Genomic DNA, 21,912 nt, shown 5'->3' with positions numbered 1-21,912 from the left:
GCAGCTTGCGTGCGGAATCACGCAAAACGAATGCGAGTCCTGCTTTCCTGGTACTCCAGTAGCATTAATCCCCTGGTCTGCCGGTGCATATCGGTTCACCGACCGTATGTATGCACCTAAATCTCACCGCCTCCCCTATTGTAGACCGCGCAAGCGCAAGCGCGCCGACATCACGAAGGTGGGCACAATGATGGGCGGCCCGTTTACATAATGCGGCCTTGCCCCGAGCCCCTGCATCGTACGAATAGGAAAACGGAAGCACTTGCTCGTGCGCGGTTATACGGCACATGTGACCGCGTCACCGTTTGTGACGAGCGAACCGTAACCGCTTTCTACGGTCCCCCTCCCTCTCTTTCCCTCCGACGTCTCGGCTCGGCCACGGTCTGTATAGCACCTGCTGCGTGATTCTCCGCCGTAGCATCCGCCAAAAAAGCGGCCTTGGTCGTACGAGGACGCGATATCGAAAATGTATACGAGCAGACGATGGGCTGTGAATCAGGCTACAGAAGTATGGCGCTTGTTACGCCTGTTGTCGTCTGCTCTGCGGTTTCACAGTTGCATTATTTTAACCGCCTAAGATCCCTTGTTCGATATATTGCCCACTGCCTTAACGTTTTTTTCTAATCAACTCGGAAGCAATTACTGAAGATATTCATTCTGGATGTGAAGTCCGGTGCATTTGAAACTGTACAGTACTCACATTCCTGTCATCAGTTTTCGAGAATGTTGACACTCAATTGATCTATACCTCTGTGTTGTCCCAGGCGGCAGAAGGCAACCTTATAGTGTGTTTCGAATTATTTGAGACGGAGTGAAAATCCAGGATGCAGCAGCAACATGGCAAGGAACTAAACGTAGCGTCATCTTCATATCTGCGTGTACAGGTAGGCAACGAAGCGCAGTTTTTACCACTTTTACCAGGACATGTGGGGATGGTTACTTCTACGCACGCGGGGGTGCAGCTTTTGGCATCTAACTGTTGGTATTTAAATTTCAAAAAATTCTTTCTCACATCTTTAACACCCATTGCACATTAAAAACCGCCTTGAAGAGCTATTATGTCTCAGCTGTATCCGGGTCTCATCCGGTTAAGCGATACCTTCTTTACTTCAGCTAGTTCCTGTGGTCGTTGCTTGGTAATGGTGTTTATAATCTAGCTGATTAGTCGAGACATGTCACGAGGGTGAGGGGGTTTTGCTTCAGTGAGTACGTTTTTCACCGAGTAGTGGGCGAAACGGGCGCAAGGTCAGTTAATAAGCTTAGATAGCCATCTGTACTGTACCGGTGAGGGGCATTGTTCGCTATGGAATTACGCAGTTAAACACCGAATGGTAACTGAATACCCTCGATGCACCAAATATCCGCCCGCCTGCAAACGCATTATGCGTTTATGAAAGCTTTCTTTGGCTTTTTCTCCAGTGTTTTTTTTTTCCAGTGTTTTCCGTCTACTAGGTCGCTTTGGCACCGATTAAATCCTGTTGATCTAGGAGACAGTGTTGTGAAAACTGGGCCGATGATGGAGACCGTGTAATATTTCAATTCGCAAGCCTGTATTTAGGGATAATATAGCGGTATGTTTACAAGTAGAGAAACATATTTAGTCCGTGCAGGAATTTGAATAGGCAACGGTAGAACTTTCCGTGCATCTAGTGCTCAAGGTCGGGAGAGCGTTCTGCGTGAGTGGAATGCCTGTCACATGCAGGTGTCGAAGACGGGCTTAATGAAATACCGGACACTTTCACAGCAAGTTCACTACATTTATGTTATCAATAGTGATGTATGTCTCTTCCAGGTGTAAATTTATTATGTCCAACAAAATTTTAATTTACCGCTTTTCCGGCATCTTCGGTATCATGAAATGAGTAGAGCTGCCCGATGTACTCAGAATTTTCAATTTTATCTAGTTCACAGCATACGAGCTCCATGCGAGAACCCTCTGTAGGAGCATCAGATATGAAAACGTAAACTACACGTCGAAGGTACCAATGCAGCTACTTGAAAAAGATGCCCGATGTAAAATGTCAGAAACACGGAAAGAAGCCAACTCCGCTACACGACGACATACTCGCACCAGGAGCGAGAACCCAGGCGCATAACTTTCAACTTGGCCTTACTAAAACATTTTACGTGTGTTATCCAAACTTGTAGCAAAGGTCCAATCAGATGTGTTTCAATGCGTTTTAAATTTCAATACTTTCATTAGTGCTTCTGTTTTTATTGCGATAGCAACAATGTGGACACTCCAGGCGAACTTCCGCCGTCGGCGTCGCCGTGATGTTGCGGCCGCGCGCCGAATGCTGTAGGTGCGAGGGCGAGCCGAGACGGATGCGGCGGCTTCTTCTTAAGAGCTCAAGGAAGGAAGGTGGGGAGGGTGCGCGCCATAAAGTTTTCCCTGCGGCATAAAACATCTGAAGCATGCATGTTACATCTGAATATTTTCTTGTGTTTGCTCAAGTACAACAAGAACCCATGGAGCAGACAGTAGATTCGCTGATGGTAGTGAGCTATGGGCGACTTTGGTGTAGACCCACTTCTTCACGGGTATATAGCGTCGCCTTGGGGAGCGCAGTCCGGGACAATTCCACAAAAGGTGCGGTAGGTCTGCCAGGGGCAGCTGGCCGAGGGCAGAAGGAACAAGTCACGCTGAAGGCTGGCCGACGGTCTGGGGCCCGCGTAAGACAGGTTGCAGCCATGGCGTCAATGCAGCACCCGCACGGATCATTCTTAACGAAACCTCCACTCGGGGAGAGAAACCAAACGGGAGATCTCATCCACCCGGTGTTTATAATGCGCGTGTGGAGCGGCGAAGGACTTACTTTTAATGCGAAAGCATTATATGGCTCATGAAGCTGAAAATCTGGCGGCGTGGCCGGAGATGGTACAAAAAGTCGCGTGGTCGCAGAGACAGACTGTTTGCGAGGGAGGCTTCCACTGGTGGAAGTGCACGCGACACCACGTGCGCTTCCGCGAATGGGAGAAGAGTGGCTCCGATGGACGAACAAGTCACATGGTCACAGAGAGAGACCGCGCCAGTGGCCGGTCTATACAGCGTCGCCAGTCGGTGCGGGTGATTTCGGTAAGTTATGTCATGCGCTGCGATGGACGAACCTTAAACTTACAGTTCTCAGTCAGTAACTGCGCACGGCTACTTTGGACGTCCACGGGAGTACGCGAACGAGGCCGTCGAAATGCTTTTGCATTCATCCACTTAGGGATACCTAAGTGCCCTTGACTTATATATATATATATAGCCGTATGAGTGCTGCGACACTTTTTACAGCCATACGAGCGCTGCGTGTTGCGGCAAAAGTGGCAGCGGAGTCACCAACCTCCTCCGCACTAGAGGTTGGTGAGTGGCTGCGTCTGCCTGAATGTATGTTTTCTTAATTATTGGGACACTAAAGATGAATATCGAGTTAAGCCGTATGAGCAGAGCGCAGTGGCACAAGTGTGGTGTTCGCAGACAGAGATGTCTTCCTACCCTAAACAATCACAACTAACGATATAATTTGTACCAGTTGATTTGTGTATATATTCTGGCACTTTTAGTGTTTGTCGACATTCTTGGTACAATTATAGCTTTCAATTAGAGATGGGTTGCTCAGGAGCGAGCCGGATCTTTTGAGCCGCTCTTTTTGAAGAGCGAGTGAGCCGTGGGTCAGTAAAAGTGAGCGGCGGTTCTTTTTGAGAAAGGGAGCTGTTTCTCGCTCCGAAAGAACCGCCGCTCACTTGAACCACGACTCACTCGTTCTTCAAACAGGACGGCTCAAAAGCAGCCGAAGGAGAGGGGGTGGAGACGACTCTTGCGAGGAAGGGCGGGAGGGCAGTTGCTTTCTCGCACCGCTAATAGATGGCGCGGAAATCGCACCCAGCAGAAGAGACAGAACGGTTCGCCAAGGCTCGAGAGACAGCCGGCTTCATCTCTCCGAAAGAACCGCCGCTCACTTACTGAACCACCGCTCCCTGGCTCTTCAAAAGAGCGGCTCAAAAGATCCGGCTCTCGCTCAGGAGCGAGCGGTGGTTCACTAAGTGAGTGGTGGTTCTTTCGGAGAAAGCCGGCTATCTCTCTTTCTGCGAGCCGTGAGGAACCGTTTCTCGAGAGCGCTCAGGAGCGAGCCAGATCTTTTGAGCCGCTCTTTTTGAAGAGCGAGTGAGCCGTGGTTCAGTAAAAGTGAGCGGCGGTTCTTTTTGAGAAAGGGAGCCGGTTCTCTCTCCGAAAGAACCGCCGCTCACTTGAACCACGACTCACTCGTTCTTCAAAAAGGACGGCTCAAAAGCAGCCGAAGGAGAGGGGGTGGAGACGACTCTTGCGAGGAAGGCCGGGAGGGCAGTTGCTTTCTCGCACCGCTAATAGATGGCGCGGAAATCGCACCCAGCAGAAGAGACAGAACGGTTCGCCAAGGCTCGAGAGACAGCCGGCTTCATCTCTCCGAAAGAACCGCCGCTCACTTACTGAACCACCGCTCCCTGGCTCTTCAAAAGAGCGGCTCAAAAGATCCGGCTCTCGCTCAGGAGCGAGCGGTGGTTCACTAAGTGAGTGGTGGTTCTTTCGGAGAGAGAAAGCCGGCTCTCTCTCTGCGAGCCGTGAGGAACCGTTCCTCGAGAGCGCTCACGAGCGAGCCAGATCTTTTGAGCCGCTCTTTTTGAAGAGCGAGTGAGCCGTGGTTCAGTAAAAGTGAGCGGCGGTTCTTTTTGAGAAAGGGAGCCGGTTCTCTCTCCGAAAGAACCGCCGCTCACTTGAACCACGACTCACTCGTTCTTCAAAAAGGACGGCTCAAAAGCAGCCGAAGGAGAGGGGGTGGAGACGACTCTTGCGAGGAAGGGCGGGAGGGCAGTTGCTTTCTCGCACCGCTAATAGATGGCGCGGAAATCGCACCCAGCAGAAGAGACAGAACGGTTCGCCAAGGCTCGAGAGACAGCCGGCTTCATCTCTCCGAAAGAACCGCCGCTCACTTACTGAACCACCGCTCCCTGGCTCTTCAAAAGAGCGGCTCAAAAGATCCGGCTCTCGCTCAGGAGCGAGCGGTGGTTCACTAAGTGAGTGGTGGTTCTTTCGGAGAAAGCCGGCTATCTCTCTTTCTGCGAGCCGTGAGGAACCGTTTCTCGAGAGCGCTCAGGAGCGAGCCAGATCTTTTGAGCCGCTCTTTTTGAAGAGCGAGTGAGCCGTGGTTCAGTAAAAGTGAGCGGCGGTTCTTTTTGAGAAAGGGAGCCGGTTCTCTCTCCGAAAGAACCGCCGCTCACTTGAACCACGACTCACTCGTTCTTCAAAAAGGACGGCTCAAAAGCAGCCGAAGGAGAGGGGGTGGAGACGACTCTTGCGAGGAAGGCCGGGAGGGCAGTTGCTTTCTCGCACCGCTAATAGATGGCGCGGAAATCGCACCCAGCAGAAGAGACAGAACGGTTCGCCAAGGCTCGAGAGACAGCCGGCTTCATCTCTCCGAAAGAACCGCCGCTCACTTACTGAACCACCGCTCCCTGGCTCTTCAAAAGAGCGGCTCAAAAGATCCGGCTCTCGCTCAGGAGCGAGCGGTGGTTCACTAAGTGAGTGGTGGTTCTTTCGGAGAAAGCCGGCTATCTCTCTTTCTGCGAGCCGTGAGGAACCGTTTCTCGAGAGCGCTCAGGAGCGAGCCAGATCTTTTGAGCCGCTCTTTTTGAAGAGCGAGTGAGCCGTGGTTCAGTAAAAGTGAGCGGCGGTTCCTTTTGAGAAAGGGAGCCGGTTCTCTCTCCGAAAGAACCGCCGCTCACTTGAACCACGACTCACTCGTTCTTCAAAAAGGACGGCTCAAAAGCAGCCGAAGGAGAGGGGGTGGAGACGACTCTTGCGAGGAAGGCCGGGAGGGCAGTTGCTTTCTCGCACCGCTAATAGATGGCGCGGAAATCGCACCCAGCAGAAGAGACAGAACGGTTCGCCAAGGCTCGAGAGACAGCCGGCTTCATCTCTCCGAAAGAACCGCCGCTCACTTACTGAACCACCGCTCCCTGGCTCTTCAAAAGAGCGGCTCAAAAGATCCGGCTCGCTCCTGAGCGAGTTCCGCTCAGGAGCGAGCGGTGGTTCACTAAGTGAGTGGTGGTTCTTTCGGAGAGAGAAAGCCGGCTCTCTCTCTTTCTGCGAGCCGTGAGGAACCGTTCCTCGAGAGCGCTCAGGAGCGAGCCAGATCTTTTGAGCCGCTCTTTTGAAGAGCGAGGGAGCAGTGGTTCAGTAAGTGAGCGGCGGTTCTTTCGGAGAGAGGAAGCCGGTTCTATCTCGTTCAGTGGGCCGTGCCGGACCGTGGCGTCAGAGCCTTGTCTTCTGCTGGGTTTCGAGATTTCGTTTTCTAACCGACGAGTGGTGGCTGGCGTGGGCAGACTCGCGCTACTCGTACACGCTCGCAGTGTGGTGTGCGCAGCAGTCGCTTTGTTTTTTTTGTGCATCCCGATGCCGCCGAAGGGAGAAGTAAAGAAGCCTTAATTGACAAAGGATGGTGCCATTCGTTGCCTGCTGCTGTTCGAACAATGTCTCATGATTTTCACCGATGGCACATCGTGCGCTGGTGCAACAACACTTCGAAGATGGTCTTCCGTGTCTTTAAAGACAACAACAGGTGAACCTACAGTTTACGTCCTGGTCTTCATTTGGGCTAATTAGCGTAGTCATCCACTTCATTGCATTTTCTGAGCGTGTATCATTAGCTCGTCAATAAAACGAGGCGAATGATCTGTTGTGTTGTAATAGAGCTTCATTTCTTCGTTTTCTTTTTTTGTCCTGACGCATGATGACATGATCGCCAGTATCGCGCGTGCGCTCAAGATAAAAAAGAAAAAAGAAAAAACAAAAAACGAAAGTTACGTGCGGTAGTCTTGTGGATCTTTAGCATGATTTTAACACGAAAGTGTTTTATGCCGGGGTCCACCAAGACTTCACTGACGTATTTCCGTCACGGAAATACGTCATAGAACATAATACAAAGAAAGAAACCAGAAGAAAAAGTTCCACAAACATGCAAAATTTGGGAATCGAACCCACGACCTCTCGGTCCGCGACGATAGATCGCCGAGCGTTTAACCCATTGCGCCACAAACGCATTTGCAGAGCGCTACACAGACGCGCCTTATATATCTAACACTCCTCCGTGTACCCGCGCTCTTGCTCGGGCCGGTGCCGCCGCCTACGAGCAGAAAAGAGAAGTACTGCATTATGACACTAACGCGCGCCGACAGTGAACGCTTCGGTCGTCTCAGCACTACGACGCCTCGATGCCAGCATTCGAAGGGACGCTGGCATCAAGAAGCACTACCAACGCCACCTAGGTGGCGTTGGTAGTGGCGTTCACCGTACTCAGCACAGCGGAGCGTGGCCTCCGCAATTAGCTCTGAAAATGTTTCTGAAGTTGATCGCGGAGGCTGCAATTACGACGCGCTGTACGCGCTGATTTGACTCGGTGACGATTCAGTTACGTGCTTTGTCTTGCGCGTTGTATTAGTGTGTCAGTTACGTGCTTCGTCTTTCGCCTTGTGCTAGCGTGTGCAGCGTAGTGCAGCTTCCATATGCACGACGGTTGCTCATGGTCATCGACGTTGGTAGTCGTGATGGAGGAGACGTGCCACCAGGCGTCAGCGTGGGTGCATCAACGCCTAAGGGCGCTTTAGCCACAAAACACCAATAGACATTATATATCAATGTGCAATAAACATTACACTACTTCTGTGAAGACACGTTTCACTTTCGTGTTCTATACCGATTCCTATATAAGAGGGATCAACCACATTTTTTTTGTATTGTACTTCAATAGATGATTTCGACATTCATCTTGCATGGCGTTACAGCTCACTCATATTATAGTGAGCGGGCGTATGAGAATAAATGAATAAAGTTGAAAGATAATGTACAATAATTTCGTGTTCTTATTTTGACCAAAGGTGATTTTAAAGTACCACAAAAACAGAAAAGCTCCTGTAATGACGATGAAGTTACTTTGTTTCTGAGAAAAGTACGTCGCATTCTGTCTAGCTGTTACAGTGTTATAAGCATTTTATCCTCAATATGATAAAAGAATGTTTTATTACAATTAAAAATTCATGCTTTTGAAATATGCAAAAATAATCTCTAAAGATAGCGAAAATACCATTAACATGGTTATTAAATTATGCATATACCGTTTTTTAAAGCCAAATAACTATAGAATATGCATAACACAGGTGACACGTTTAAGTGAACCGGTGAGCCGTTCAAATGAACCGGTTCATTTCAGTGAGCTGAGCCGTTTTGCCCATTTCTACTTTGAATATGCCATAATGTTCTCAAAGCGCTCAAGTAAGTGCTGTGTTTGCTTTTCAGCGAGAAACACCCGTGTGGTGTTCAGTGGTTGACAAGTGAGGCAACTTATGCGTGTTTCGTGTATACCGACAGGTAGGACACGTTGTATAGAGTCCCTGAAGAGCGATACCCAAATCAGTCTGAGCTATTACTTTCAAAGCCATATTTTCATTTATTTGGCGGAGAACTTTGGTTATTACGGGCTCAGATGAAGGCCAAACACAGTTTTCCTTACTTTTTATATTCGCGTCTAAGATTCACTGCCTGTACGTCAGTGTGACGTCACAGATTTATTTTTTATTTTCACTTCACTTCAGGAAGTAGAGGGCATGGGAAGAAAAAGCTCTTGTGAGCTTGACTAGGCTTCCCAGCCGATTACAGATCAGCATGCGTGACGGTATACAAAAAAATGTGGTTGATCCCTCTTATATAGGAATCGGTATAGAACACGAAAGTGAAACGTGTCTTCACAGAAGTAGTGTAATGTTTATTGCACATTGATATATAATGTCTATTGGTGTTTTGTGGCTAAAGCGCCCTTAGGCGTTGATGCACCCACGCTGACGCCTGGTGGCACGTCTCCTCCATCACGACTACCAACGTCGATGACCATGAGCAACCGTCGTGCATATGGAAGCTGCACTACGCTGCACACGCTAGCACAAGGCGAAAGACGAAGCACGTAACTGACACACTAATACAACGCGCAAGACAAAGCACGTAACTGAATCGTCACCGAGTCAAATCAGCGCGTACAGCGCGTCGTAATTGCAGCCTCCGCGATCAACTTCAGAAACATTTTCAGAGCTAATTGCGGAGGCCACGCTCCGCTGTGCTGAGTACGGTGAACGCCACTACCAACGCCACCTAGGTGGCGTTGGTAGTGCTTCTTGATGCCAGCGTCCCTTTGAATGCTGGCATCGAGGCGTCGTAGTGCTGAGACGACCGAAGCGTTCACTGTCGGCGCGCGTTAGTGTCATAATGCAGTACTTCTCTTTTCTGCTCGTAGGCGGCGGCACCGGCCCGAGCAAGAGCGCGGGTACACGGAGGAGTGTTAGATATATAAGGCGCGTCTGTGTAGCGCTCTGCAAATGCGTTTGTGGCGCAATGGGTTAAACGCTCGGCGATCTATCGTCGCGGACCGAGAGGTCGTGGGTTCGATTCCCAAATTTTGCATGTTTGTGGAACTTTTTCTTCTGGTTTCTTTCTTTGTATTATGTTCTATGACGTATTTCCGTGACGGAAATACGTCAGTGAAGTCTTGGTGGACCCCGGCATAAAACACTTTCGTGTTAAAAAAACTGGCGTACATAAGTATAAACACACAAAAAGCGTACATTATTCTCGCACATATTTGCAAAAAAAAGAACACAACAGCTACACGCAATAAAAAACATCAAAGATAAGTTCAAGGCTGACATTTTAGACATCACCTCACCAAAAAAGCATGAAGTGCAGACTTGCAACAATAAATATCAAAATCATTTTGCGATAACAGATTTAACACAGAGGGCAAAGTGGTTCTCAGCATCTGGGCCCCGTAATTTGTGCGCGGTGTTCTTGTTTCGTACTTTCTCATGAGCCGTAAGGGATACGAAGAAGAATATTCAGCTAATTCTGCCAAATCTGCAAGCATTGGAATATTGTTCTTTATTTCATATTTATATCTAAGAACAAGGCGTAAGTTATACGTGTTGAAAACCGTAGGGATATCGGCCGCTTGGAAGAGCTGTGCAGAAGGGTGATCTCTGGCTAAGTTATGAATGATGCGTTTATAAATAAAAGACATCATTTCCGAATTCTGACCATTTTGATGCGGAAAAAGTTCTTGAAGCTCTTTGTAGGTAAGGTCCTTGGTTCGCTTTGAACGCAATGGAGTCCTTCTTTGCCCACGAACTGTTAAGAGCAGACATTTAGATGGCGTTCAAGTCCATGACGTCATAGCGAGCTGGTGCGAGAAGTGAAGTGTGGTGTCGCCACCCGTCTCTCGCCTGTGCTTCTCTTCTAACCTTATCAAGCATTATGCGTCGCGATAGGAGTGAGCGAGTCACTATTGAAGGAGCGTTCTTTTTAGTGTTCATTTCAGATCAGTGACGCACAATTTCTGGGCTACGAATTAGCCCGATTTAGAGATAACCGTGATTAAATGCTGTTGACGTCATCCGAAAACATATTGTGCTTGAAATAATCAGCAAATGCAAGCTTTTGGGCAGTTTGTATGTGACATCGCGGTGACCTTTGAGCCGTTAACATGAACTCAATGCAGGTTATAAGTTTTGCCTTCTTTTTTCCTTCTAAGGATTCTTCTATAACGGCTTTACAAGTAACGTAGAATTCACTAAATATTTGAATGTGATGAAATTAAATCAAGAAAATTGTCAACCTTTAATAGAATGGCCAATACTGAGCAGGCAGTTTTGATATACAATTTACATTGTCATTGCGGAAGCCGCAAATACAGGACTTCGTGTAAGCTATTACAGTGACAAATCAATTAACGCGGTTGGAAGAGCGCTTGTTGAATATATTTCGAGAAATTCGTGAGTTCTGGTACGTCATCCACCATATGTTTCTTTTTCACTTTTATCATGCTAGTCAATAAGTTTTATCACTTCCAGCGCTGTAGCTCATTGCGCGTAGAAGTGAATTAGAGTTATGGTAAGCACCTGCTACAACGCTCTTCCAGTTATATCTACAGTACAACCATAGATATGATCGTGAGGGGTGTATCACATTAACTTAAAAACCTGCAAATCCGTGCTGCCGCATTGTCTTGTAAATGCGTTGGCATGCCCAAATTATTACTTATAGACGCCCCAAAGATCTACTGATGAAAACATGACTTAAAGTTAGAAGCCCGCTAGTAATCGTTAAACATGCATTTTTTCTGGTCAAGTCAATACGAAATCTGCATAAGATCCTCTAAAATGGCAACCGTTCAGGCTACCTTAGTCACTTGTTTATTGGTATAGTGATGATAGCGTTTTCGTCTTCGATGTACTCAGTACTGCGGAAACTGACCTTACCACCTGAATCCAGCTAACATGTAAGCCATCTTGCCATACAAATTTAAAAAAAAGGGAAAACCTCTTCTGATATCTCGCCAAGAAATTTTTTTTAAACGAAATAGGACGAACAATACAAGGCGGGCAATCTTAGAGCAGCGCCACTATTAATCAAGATCTGCTTACGACAGCCAGACTGGCAGCGGTACAATGCTGCCAAAAACACAAGCGCCGTACTCTTCAATCACGTTCGCTCTTTTGCGGTTGCGCCGCCGCTGTCATCTTGCGGCCGCCACCCCAACTCTCTATACAAAACGCCAAGCAAGAGCGCGATGTCCACATCACTGTGCCTTGGGTGTCCACCCATTCATTATGCGGCCCAGAACTGGAACAAAAATGATAAACACGGTGACGAAAAATGATACCAAGCAGAAGTCGGCGCCAGCATTCGTCTATACTCTCCGAACCTCAAGCGAGAGTTGCTTGCGCTTACAGCCGCCAAGCTACCCTTCTTCGCTCCTTCACTTCTCTCTGTCTGAGAGTGAACCGCGCTGCATTTTCGCAACAGCGCCCCACTGTGTCGACACCGGTCGTCATTGTCATGGGCAACAATCGCACTCTTTCTCCTGTCGGAAGAGGCGGACGGGATCTCGCGTCGGAGGTCACCGGACCGTGGCCGCAAGTGGCGATTGTGACGTTCATCGACCGCGCACGCATAACAACACAAACACGCATGCGCAAACGCGCACGTACACACGCACACACGCGCACACAGAGTGAAAACGTTATCAGTGGTACATTTCGCTTGAATTATATACAATAGATCGACAGCGAGAAATGGCGTAAAGTTGAGGATACGTGCTCGCTACGCGATGCAGGTGGTAATAGGAATGAGTGAATCACGCTTGATTCGGTCAAGCCGACCGTTTATCTTCAATCTTCCAATAATCTTCCAGTAAGGATTAATGATGCATTATTAACTGTATTGTGAGAAAATATCCCAAATAGCATGATAAGCAAAATGCTGGCAGGGAAACAAGTCAGCAGGCGCCTAGGGGAAGTCAGAGGCGTAATCAGGGGTGGGATATCGAAAAGGCTGTGTTCTCTTTAAGAGGAAACTTTCAAGGCACCGAAGTCGATACGCTTGCTAGATTAAAAAGAAAAGAATTTTTTTAACTCTAGGAAGACATTTTTTTTTATTGAGGCCGTCATTTTTTACGAGAATTATTAAAAATTCCAAGCTCCCTCCATTTCCTTCTCTTTCTCTCTCTCTCTCTCTTATTGCAATTTTTTAAGAACTTGAGTGTCAAGTTGGCAACTCCTACTAGGTAATAAAAACAATATATTAAACTTCCATAAACTTCACTTAGGACACCTAAAACGGACAAAATTGATGCCTTATACACTGCTTTGCACTATACTACTGGTTTGTGAGTGCGACTTTTGCAAAACCTTCGTAAGCATAGTGACAAATTCATGTAATCTGTAAATTTAATATCACTCTTGTGCGTTTTAGGTGCTCTAGCAGATGCGACACCTGTTTACGAATTATGGTCCAGAGTTACGGATTTGTAGACATTGTGCTTCATTTTTTTTACATGCCAATTTTTCGAATTTTTTTTTTGTAAAAAAAGTATGACACCTTAAATTGATATTCTGCTTCCTAGAGTTTTTAGAATTTAAATTTTATTTCCCTCAAGTGCAACAAATTGCTTTCAAATCAGTTTAGCCGTTGTTTGCGGAGAGCATTTCTGCGTGTTACATTACATGGAGTTGGCCCCGTGCTAAAACTCCCTCGGCTGGCTCACGCGAACTGCGCATGCGCAGTTAGCGTGTTGTGTGGCATGTAGCGCGTGTTGTGTGGTACGTTTGACATGGGCGTTGGTGCCACATGTGCTCTTCACGATAGCGCCAGTACGCTTAGCGTAATCCGACAATATGATTCAAGACTCCCGATTCGCGGAGCATACTGCTGATTCTGTTCTGTAAGAACAGGGCTAGATACAGCCTTGAAGATGCCTCGCGTATATGTATATATATATTGATGAAGGCCGGACCCCGGCCGAAACGTCAGCAAAGTCCTGTTATGTTTGTTGTGCAGCAAGACAGAAAGAACGATAATAACAATAAGTTGAGATGACAATAAGGAAGAAAGAATAAACAGCTAGAACAGCGAACGCAGAGCTACTGCTTCGTTGACGACGCATTCACGAATGACTTCTCTTCGTGCAGGAGGCTCTGGCAGGAGCAGAATGACTGACAACCTTAACTAGTTAGCGTGGATTCACATACTTGAAAGTGTAACAGCGCGAAGTGACACGCACGGAAAGATGACAGAAAACAAGGCAAATTCAAGACAGTGCCACGGCTGTCTTGTCCATTCGTGTGTGTTGTGTACCACTGTAGACAAATTAAACGCGAACAAGAAATTCCTAAGTAGATCACCTTTTACAAGTATAACTCGAAAGCACGATCTGGCGCCGCAAATACTTATGAGCTGCCAAACAAGGTACAGGCTTCTCATTAAGCTTACAATGCACGCGGACATTACAGGCTTTGGCGAAAGGAGAAGCAAACGAAGGCGTTTGGCTTAGCCTTAAGATGTTCGCGTTTCATTTGTCCGCGACAGTACGTTTCGAAGTATGACAGGAGCAACGACGTCAGGCACTCTTTCCCGATTGCGATTCAAATGCTAAGGAAAGTCATTAACTGCCATTCGTATGGCACTGCCCCGCAAATACAGAGCTACGCAGAAAGTACGTACGCAGAATGGAAGTTGCTGGACGGAGACCTGGCACAGGCATAAAAACTATAATAATATCCCTTTTGAACTTTCTACGGAAGGGTGACTTTATCACCTATTTCGGAGTGCGATCCCCTCACTCTGCTTCCATTCCCAGTACCACCACACGGGACAATGGTCGATGCTGGTGGTCGTAGCCTAAGTTAATAAAACCATTACAACAACTAGCAACTTCCTCACTCCCGGAAGGTCAAGTGGATGGATCTTGCTTCGCATTCAGGAGATAATGGCTGACCGGCTTTTCTTTGTTCCATGTTTGTGTGTTTTGAATAGTAATAAACACAACAATGATAATTATATTACTACTAATAATAAAATAATAATAATAAAAGAAGAAATCCAATACTACAGTTATGTGTGCTTACAACCACCAAATTCTTGATCCATCCTCCATATTGGGTGCGTGTCATGCTTTAGAGGATAGTCCTGACCATCACCGGGACCACTACTATCATTACCATCATAAGCAGAGTGAGTGTTGACGACTCCTTTTTCTCGAGTCCTTAATTGAGTTATTGCACTAACACGTGAAATACGTCCGCTGTACTTCAATGAATTAACGTAGTAACAAAAGCCTTCCTCACGCACTGCGCGACCCGACTACGCGTTTACGTGTTTCTCCGCGATGGATTTTTTTGTCAATGGACTCGGATGTCGGCTTAATGGGCTTAAGCAGACGTGCTGCATTTTCTGGTTTGATTCGTGGAGCGCTCGGGCCTGTAGCGATCTTTGAAGTTAATTTCATGATTAATCCACCCTGTATTGGCATTTGAGCTAACAGTATTAATAAATAAAATAAAACCATTTTCGTGGTTATTGCACATAGATATGACTAATACCACCCAAATTTGACCAGATTTCTTCCTACAGATACAAAGGGGGCTTACGCGAAGCGCCTTGCGCGAAGCAAGAGACGGGTGATTTTTAGCATCCCCGTTGGAAAGGGGGTTGTGGCTAATGCCGCTAAACTGTTTATTCTTATCTTTCTGCTGCGTTTATCGTCGACCCTAAGGTACCTGCTTCGCGCTAAAGAAGTCACAGGGTCTCTTATCTTACCCCGAAGACGACTTGAAGGCGAAAGCCCAGGCGTCGATGCATTAAAGACGGACACATGACGTACACATGCCCCTTAATTCGCCAAGTCTACTTCGCTCAGTCGTCCCTCTTATTTCGCTTACTCATCTGCTTATTTCGCTTAGTCATCCCCATTAATTCACTTAGTGTACTTCGCTTAGTCATCCCTCTTAATACCAAAGGTCGAGGGTTTGACTCCCACCCAGGGTCGTGGGTTCGAGTGCCTTATTTACCTCTATCATAATTACCTGTGCCTCATTTAACTTCGCCTTATTATCACCATAGGTCGTGGGGTCGACTCCCACCAGAGGTTGAGGGTCGGTAGCCTTTTTGTACCTTTCGGGTCGCCGACGTGTTTTCGCTCAAGGTCGACTGACTTATGAGACGTATAAGGCTTTCGCCTTAATAATCATGAAACCATAAACATTTACTGTCTTTGCAAGTAATGTATTTGCATTCGGCGTGCTTCCTACCTTTGCGGAACTAATAATGTCTTTTACTATTCTCTTTTGCCGTATTCATTCACATTTTCTGCATTATCTTCATAGACAAAGCCCTCGGGCAGGACAACTGCGTTGTTATTTGCCTCTCAATAGACACTGCGGCATGTTAATAAGACAGGTTCAATGCTTCTGTGCTACCTCCACATGCTACGCAAGTATTGAGATCATCAACGAACTTTCTCTGATAGAACCGTGTTCACAGACATCCCTATCTGGTTTCTGCACAGCACTACTCTGCCCTTTAATTTATCGTAAACCATTTCTTTCCGTTAATTTCATTCCTTGCTTCACTTCTGACAACGGTGGTTCCCCTCAGTGGAAGACGCTGCAGGTGACGTACGCGACACAGACGCCTCCTGAAGGCCCCTTAAGAAGCAGTTACCGTTTCTTTTACAGGGTAACCTGATGTAATTGTTTTACAGCGCAGCTCTCAGGCGCCCGTTCTTGCGGCGAGCGTCGGCGTTGTACCTCGTAGCCGAGCGAACGAACACAGTGAAGGATGAAAGTGATGAACACTGAAGAGATGGCGCCAGAGTAGCGCGCGTCGTCTGTATGGAAACAAAGCGCTGCATGACCGGAGGTCTGTCGGCGGCGGCTGCTGTGAATCCCGCCCATGCGTCACCGACGCGCTGCCTCTCGCGATCTCTCGATTAGCGACGCATTCGCGCCACACTTCGCTCCGTTTGCAACGTGCCGCAAGAGACAGATTGTCTGCGCCAACCAATATATCGCGAAATGAGAAAATCTATACAGGTGCGCTCAAATCGCGCATTAGGGAATATCGTAATCATCGCCGATTTTTTTTTCTTTTTATTATTCCAACTCCTCTCGGTAATGGCTTGAGCCAGAAAGTTAATCTACTGAGTACGTTTATCACCAAAGTCATCACTGAGCCTTTGCATTTGCGATCATTTCTTTCTTGCTTTTTTGCAGCCTTCGCCCGGTCCAGCTGCAAGACTGAGCAGGCCATCCAGGACACCAAGACGTGCGGCAGCAGCTTCAAAAGCCAGCTGGCGCAGCGGTCGTTCAACCGGTCCAATCCGGAAGACTTGCACCAGGCGTGCTGGTTAGTGGCATCCTCTGCAACTCCTCTCGTTCACGTTTGGGCTCCTTACTTTCACTTCAAGGCCGACTGCAACAAAATTTCTGGCCGCGTAATAAAAGCCTAGGTTCGGATAGTTTAGATATAGAGCAGCCTCCACGCAAAAGTTTGTTTTAAAGTCAGGCGGATGCGTTACGAAAAGAGCGCCGCCAATACCGCTCGCCGGAAGTGACGTAGGACTCGGAACGCACAGCTCCTCGACATGACCTCCGAGATTAGACGCCGCCTATGGCTGCCTGCGGTGCGCTGAAAAATCACGGTGAATTGCGTCGTATTCGCTAACCACCAGGTGCACGTGTCGACTTAGGTGCATGCTATTTACGGGTAGATAAGAATGCAGTGGACATAAATATTGGCTGATGGTGATGAATAAGAATGGCGCTAGACAGGGGTAACTGCATGGAGATCGCTGGGATAAGTCATCGTCCCCCAGTGATGTATCACAAGTTCTAACCTCCCTAAGGCCAATGATATTGAAGGCAATGCCTGATAGTTCCTCAAAGAGACCTGCTGACCTAACTTCACTCGAGAGCGCTCACGTGTTAAACGTTGCCAGGTTCAGGTTCGAACGGTTTGCGAACGGCGTTTGCGAACGTGCGCTCCTTTTGAAAAGGGGCGAACGATGCGCGCCAAGCGAGCGTCGTCTGCTAGCTGCTCTTGGACCGTACCAGTAGAGTGTACCCCAATCTAGTACACTCTAGTACCAGGAGGCGCGCTGAAGCACGGCGGCGAGATCAAAGCCTTTCGCTACTTTCAGAAGATCCAAGGGCTTCAGTCCGGAGAGCTTTGGTAAACACTGCACATGGGTAATAGCCAGCGGTAAGCAATGCATTACTTCACGTTGTCAGACATTGTTCGCTTAACTGATTGTATTTAAAGTACTTTCATTTAGCCTAGGTTCACGACATACTAACCCAAGTTCGTTAGCACTTTTTTTGCGATAGCAAATATACGGACACTCCAAGCGCATTTCTGCCGTCGCCGTCACGTTCCGTATCAAATCCAAGCACGATAACATCGTCGCCGCGCGCCCTACGGTGTATGTGCGAGTGAAAGCTTGCGAGGGTCAGCCGACGATGGCGGCGCAATCTCGCGCGCGCGACGGAGGAAGGCGGGGCGGAAGCACGCCGACGGGGGGGGGGGGGGGAGAGAGGGGTTCTAATCTGTAGGCTGCTACTTACGGCGCGGACGCGCGGACGCCGTATCTTGAAAGTGATCTGCGACGTGCGCGAAGTGCGCGCCCGCGCAGGCCTTCTCTTCAAAGCGATCTGCGATGTGGACAGAGTACGCTACGCGGAGTACCGGTAGGTTCGTATGCGCTGTGCTTTCGACGTCTAGTTCGCGTTGAAGCGAGAGACAGCACGAAGGTCAATTCGCTCGCTGCTGCTGCAGCGCTTCCTCACTCCAGCGTTTTGACAGCGAGTTTCCGCGGTCATCGAGCGAGATGTGTTCATGTTTACCTGTGCGCGCGTGACACCGTGCTTGTTAATTCAGTTATTACGCGAATGTTTACAAGTGTATACGGCCAATAGAGCTAATATCCTTATTTCGTATGGTTGTCTACTAATTTGATATAGCAATCGACGCTTCGCCGTTCGGAAGAAACTGCGATATTTGTTCTCTGCGTCTTGCACTTGTCTAAACGCAGTTCCATGGACCAGCTGGAGCGATGCCTGCACCAGGCGAGCGCCGAGGCCGGCTGCAAAGAAGAGGTGTCCGTGCTGGTACACACTCTCACGCAGACGGCCAGGGATCTCCTGGGAGACGTCTACAATACACACTGCCAGTCTGACTGCAACGGGACCACCAGGACCGTTTCGGCGTCATGGATTAATGCCCTCTTCTTAGCCGGCTGTTCTCTGCTCTTGCTTCGCAAAGGCGTGGTCGCGACATCCTGATTATGTCTGATCTCGTCGCAGGAGCGAGGGCAGCTCGAAACCAAAGTCTAGCAGGTGATTGTGCGGTGGACGTCGCGGCTAGATTTTACAAAAAAAAAAAGCCGGAAGAATTGATGACAGCCTATTGAAAGTTTCGGCATAGCTAGCTGTGGTGTTAAAGGAAAAGCTATGAACAAAGAGATCCAGGAAACCATTCGACGCACGTCATCTGCAAAAGGCGATGGCACGCGATACGGCCATCAACTCGGTAGATGCTGTGATTTCCATCACGAAGCCGAAGATTTGTACGTCGATAAGAACAAAACACGAAATCACCCCTGGCTGTGTACGCGTCGGTCACACGTCATATCAATTGCAGATTTGAAAAAAAAAAAGAAACGGAAACATCATATATATGTGCGGTATCACGCGCGTTATATTGCTCTGGAATATTCCCCTCCACCCGATGTATTGTAAATGTGTACCTTATCGCAAGATATTCCCAGTTTCTAAAGGTTCTGGAACTGTCATTTCAACGGCCTTTAGGTCTTTAGCTGCGTCTTACCGTCCAGACGACCCGCAGAAATGAAGTGTGGCACAAGTGCAATCACGTCGTCCATACATGCGTCAGAACACTGCCTTCCGTTTATCGCAACTAGAAATGGCTCGGACTTCAACCGCACAGATATAACTCTGCCTTGGGGCCCTTGCCCTAACACTGGCATGTTCGTGCAATGCATTATATTTTCATCCCTGACGGTTCAGCAATGTGCATCGATCGACGGTGTTTGCTTCATACATACCACGTTCTAATCTGTGCTTGAAGAGAACGTAGTGCATCTTTTCTGGTGACGTTACCTAGCTCCTTAAAAGCCTTCTCCTGCATTCACGCAACAAGATGTTCCTTGGTACATCGCCATAAAGACACGATTCAACGGCATCCCTATTCCTTTACGCAGCCTCAAAGAATGTCTTAATGTGGCGTCTTAATGTGTCGACATAAAGATCATACGTTTCATCCGCGAAATTGCAACTAAGTGTGCCTGACAACTTCATGGTTGGTGTACATCTCAGCTGAAGGTGACGACACAGGAACAGGCACAAGATACGCAGCGCACCGCTCACGATCGTATTCAGGAGGTAGAACCTAGAAGTAGCTGTCTACCTTCTTAATACTCAACGCCTTGATAGCGCCCGTGACATGTATATGCACACGTGTCTTTTTTTTTTCTCTAAATGGAATAGTGAAGGAATAGTGAAGTGGCTGTTTGATTTTTTTTCCTGCACTCATTCGCTTAACAGAAAGTGAAAAAGATGTGTGTCTCACCTGTTGTTTCCACAACCTAGACCTTCAATTTTTCTCGGGACACTACGGAAGCAGACGCGCTGTATTCCTCGCTGGCACATTTAGAACACGTCAGACATCCACTGTGAAGACATTTCCGCCGTCTCTGTCACAACAACACGTGGCAAAAGAGGGGTGGGCGTGTCACTGATACCGTGGCAACGAACTGTTTTCACTGTCAGAGTGGGCGTAATCATGGCCAGTCGCGCTGCTTTCTTAATAGCGAGGTTGCCAGCGATTGCTCCGTATAGTGAATGGCGATCACGCGACCCACTGACGTCACACCCACGTACGAAGATTCAGTTAATCTCTGCTTATCTTTTTTTTTTCACCAGATTAACCTGTGTTCTTCGGAAGGACGGCGAGTGTGTCTGTGTGTATATAGCTGTCATGAAAGTGGGATGCCTTGTAACGTAGAAACCAGGGGCGCACCCGGGACGATGCTAATTTTGAAACGTAATGTCAACAAAAAATGGGCACATTATTTTTGCCAGGGTATTTGATGCGCCCCCGGTTGCTACGAAGCTCGTTGGGTGAAGTCTCATCTCGAAAGAATATTTTTACATGATTCAGCAAATACTGTATTCATATTTAATAAAGCCTTTTAAACAAAATGTAATGTCGTCAATCCAGTTGCTATAGCGATGTTACGTTTTCTTGTTCTGCCATACAAATCGTGTCGAATATGTTAATTAGAAGGTTTGGGCAATCTTGCTCTAGTGGTTCTGAACAAGAGACTCAAAGGTAAGCTACTTTCGTGCCATTAACTGCTGATATGGTCAAATTCTTTATACCAGAATTCCCTGCGATCGGCCTCGCTAGTTGCGTTGAGCTAATTTTAGGTTTCCTTGTCGAATGGTCAGCACCTCGAAAAAAAATTCTCGTTTCGCTTAATGCAAGGACAACATACAGGCATTTCAGAAATGTCACACATTTTTTAATAAGATCAGTAACTTTGGAATTTCTAACTCGATAATGGGTTTAAGCATACTTCACAGACATTCTTGAGTCATGAACGCAAGCTTACTGATGTCCTTTAAGATATCAGTATCAGAAGGTATCAGTGAAGGCTCGAAGCATACTTCGAAAAGCGTTAACCTATGGTACCGTAATTTGGACAGTTGCAGATCCAACGCATTGTTGGAAACTAAATGACTCGAAGCTTGTGGGAGTTAGCGAGACAGTAGCAGAAGCGGGTGACGCAAGCGCAGCCTCGTGACTTGTAGATGTTAACAGTCTGTGTCACTAGGACCGAGGCGACGTGAAAGGTTTGTCGATGAAAGAATGTTAATGAGAGATGTGTGCACATAGAAGTACGACATACGGGGTGATCATTATTTGAGTTTACTGTAATTTTTAAATATCGCCTATTGCAGATAGCATACTTGTTGTTGTCCTTGAGCAGGATTTTTCGAAGAGGCGGACATTACTAGCGCGAGAAATCAAAACAAATATTCAACTGATCAACATCATGTACTAATTAACTCTTAATTACTTTATGGCACCTTTACAATTTAAGAATTTTAGCAGGTGAGCTTGCAAAACGTATCCACTTGAACTGAATCACCAGGATTACACCAGTTTCGGGATACTTCCCAACGTGTGGGACGAAATGCATGGGTGTTCCAGTTACTTTTGTGCTACAATGCATAAAAGAGCGTTTCAATAAAATAAGTAAGCGGACCAACAGTGCATTTTTATGGCGAGTTTGATGGCGCGTATCTCCGAACAGGTGTCATGAGGGAAATTCATTCGAAGTGGATACGCCTTGCAAGTTCACCGTCTACAATTCGTAAATTGCAATAGGTTCCGTAAAGTAAATAATTCGAAAGTTAATTAGTGCATTTTCTAATTGAACATGGGTTTTCATTTCTCGTGCAAGTCATGTACGCCTTTCTGGATATTTCAGC

At 47.4% G+C, this 21,912-nt stretch overlaps 1 protein-coding gene across 1 annotated transcript in view; it reads left to right on the top strand.

The window, feature by feature from the left end:
- Window positions 1-20,630, top strand: part of LOC119464582 (uncharacterized) — a 61,272-nt gene extending 40,642 nt beyond the window's left edge. The window contains exons 2-3 of the mRNA XM_037725607.2: window positions 16,612-16,744; window positions 18,429-20,630. Coding sequence (XP_037581535.1) covers window positions 16,612-16,744; window positions 18,429-18,678 — 383 coding nt within the window. The 3' untranslated portion in view covers window positions 18,679-20,630. The remainder of the gene's footprint in view (window positions 1-16,611; window positions 16,745-18,428) is intronic.
- Window positions 20,631-21,912: the final 1,282 nt, after the last annotated feature.

The sequence above is a fragment of the Dermacentor silvarum genome, chromosome 9 (genome assembly GCF_013339745.2).
Source record: "Dermacentor silvarum isolate Dsil-2018 chromosome 9, BIME_Dsil_1.4, whole genome shotgun sequence".
Classification (NCBI taxonomy): Eukaryota; Metazoa; Arthropoda; class Arachnida; order Ixodida; family Ixodidae; genus Dermacentor; species Dermacentor silvarum.
Note: the sequence above shows the minus strand (reverse complement) of the source record. Positions and strands in the feature narration are given on the sequence as shown.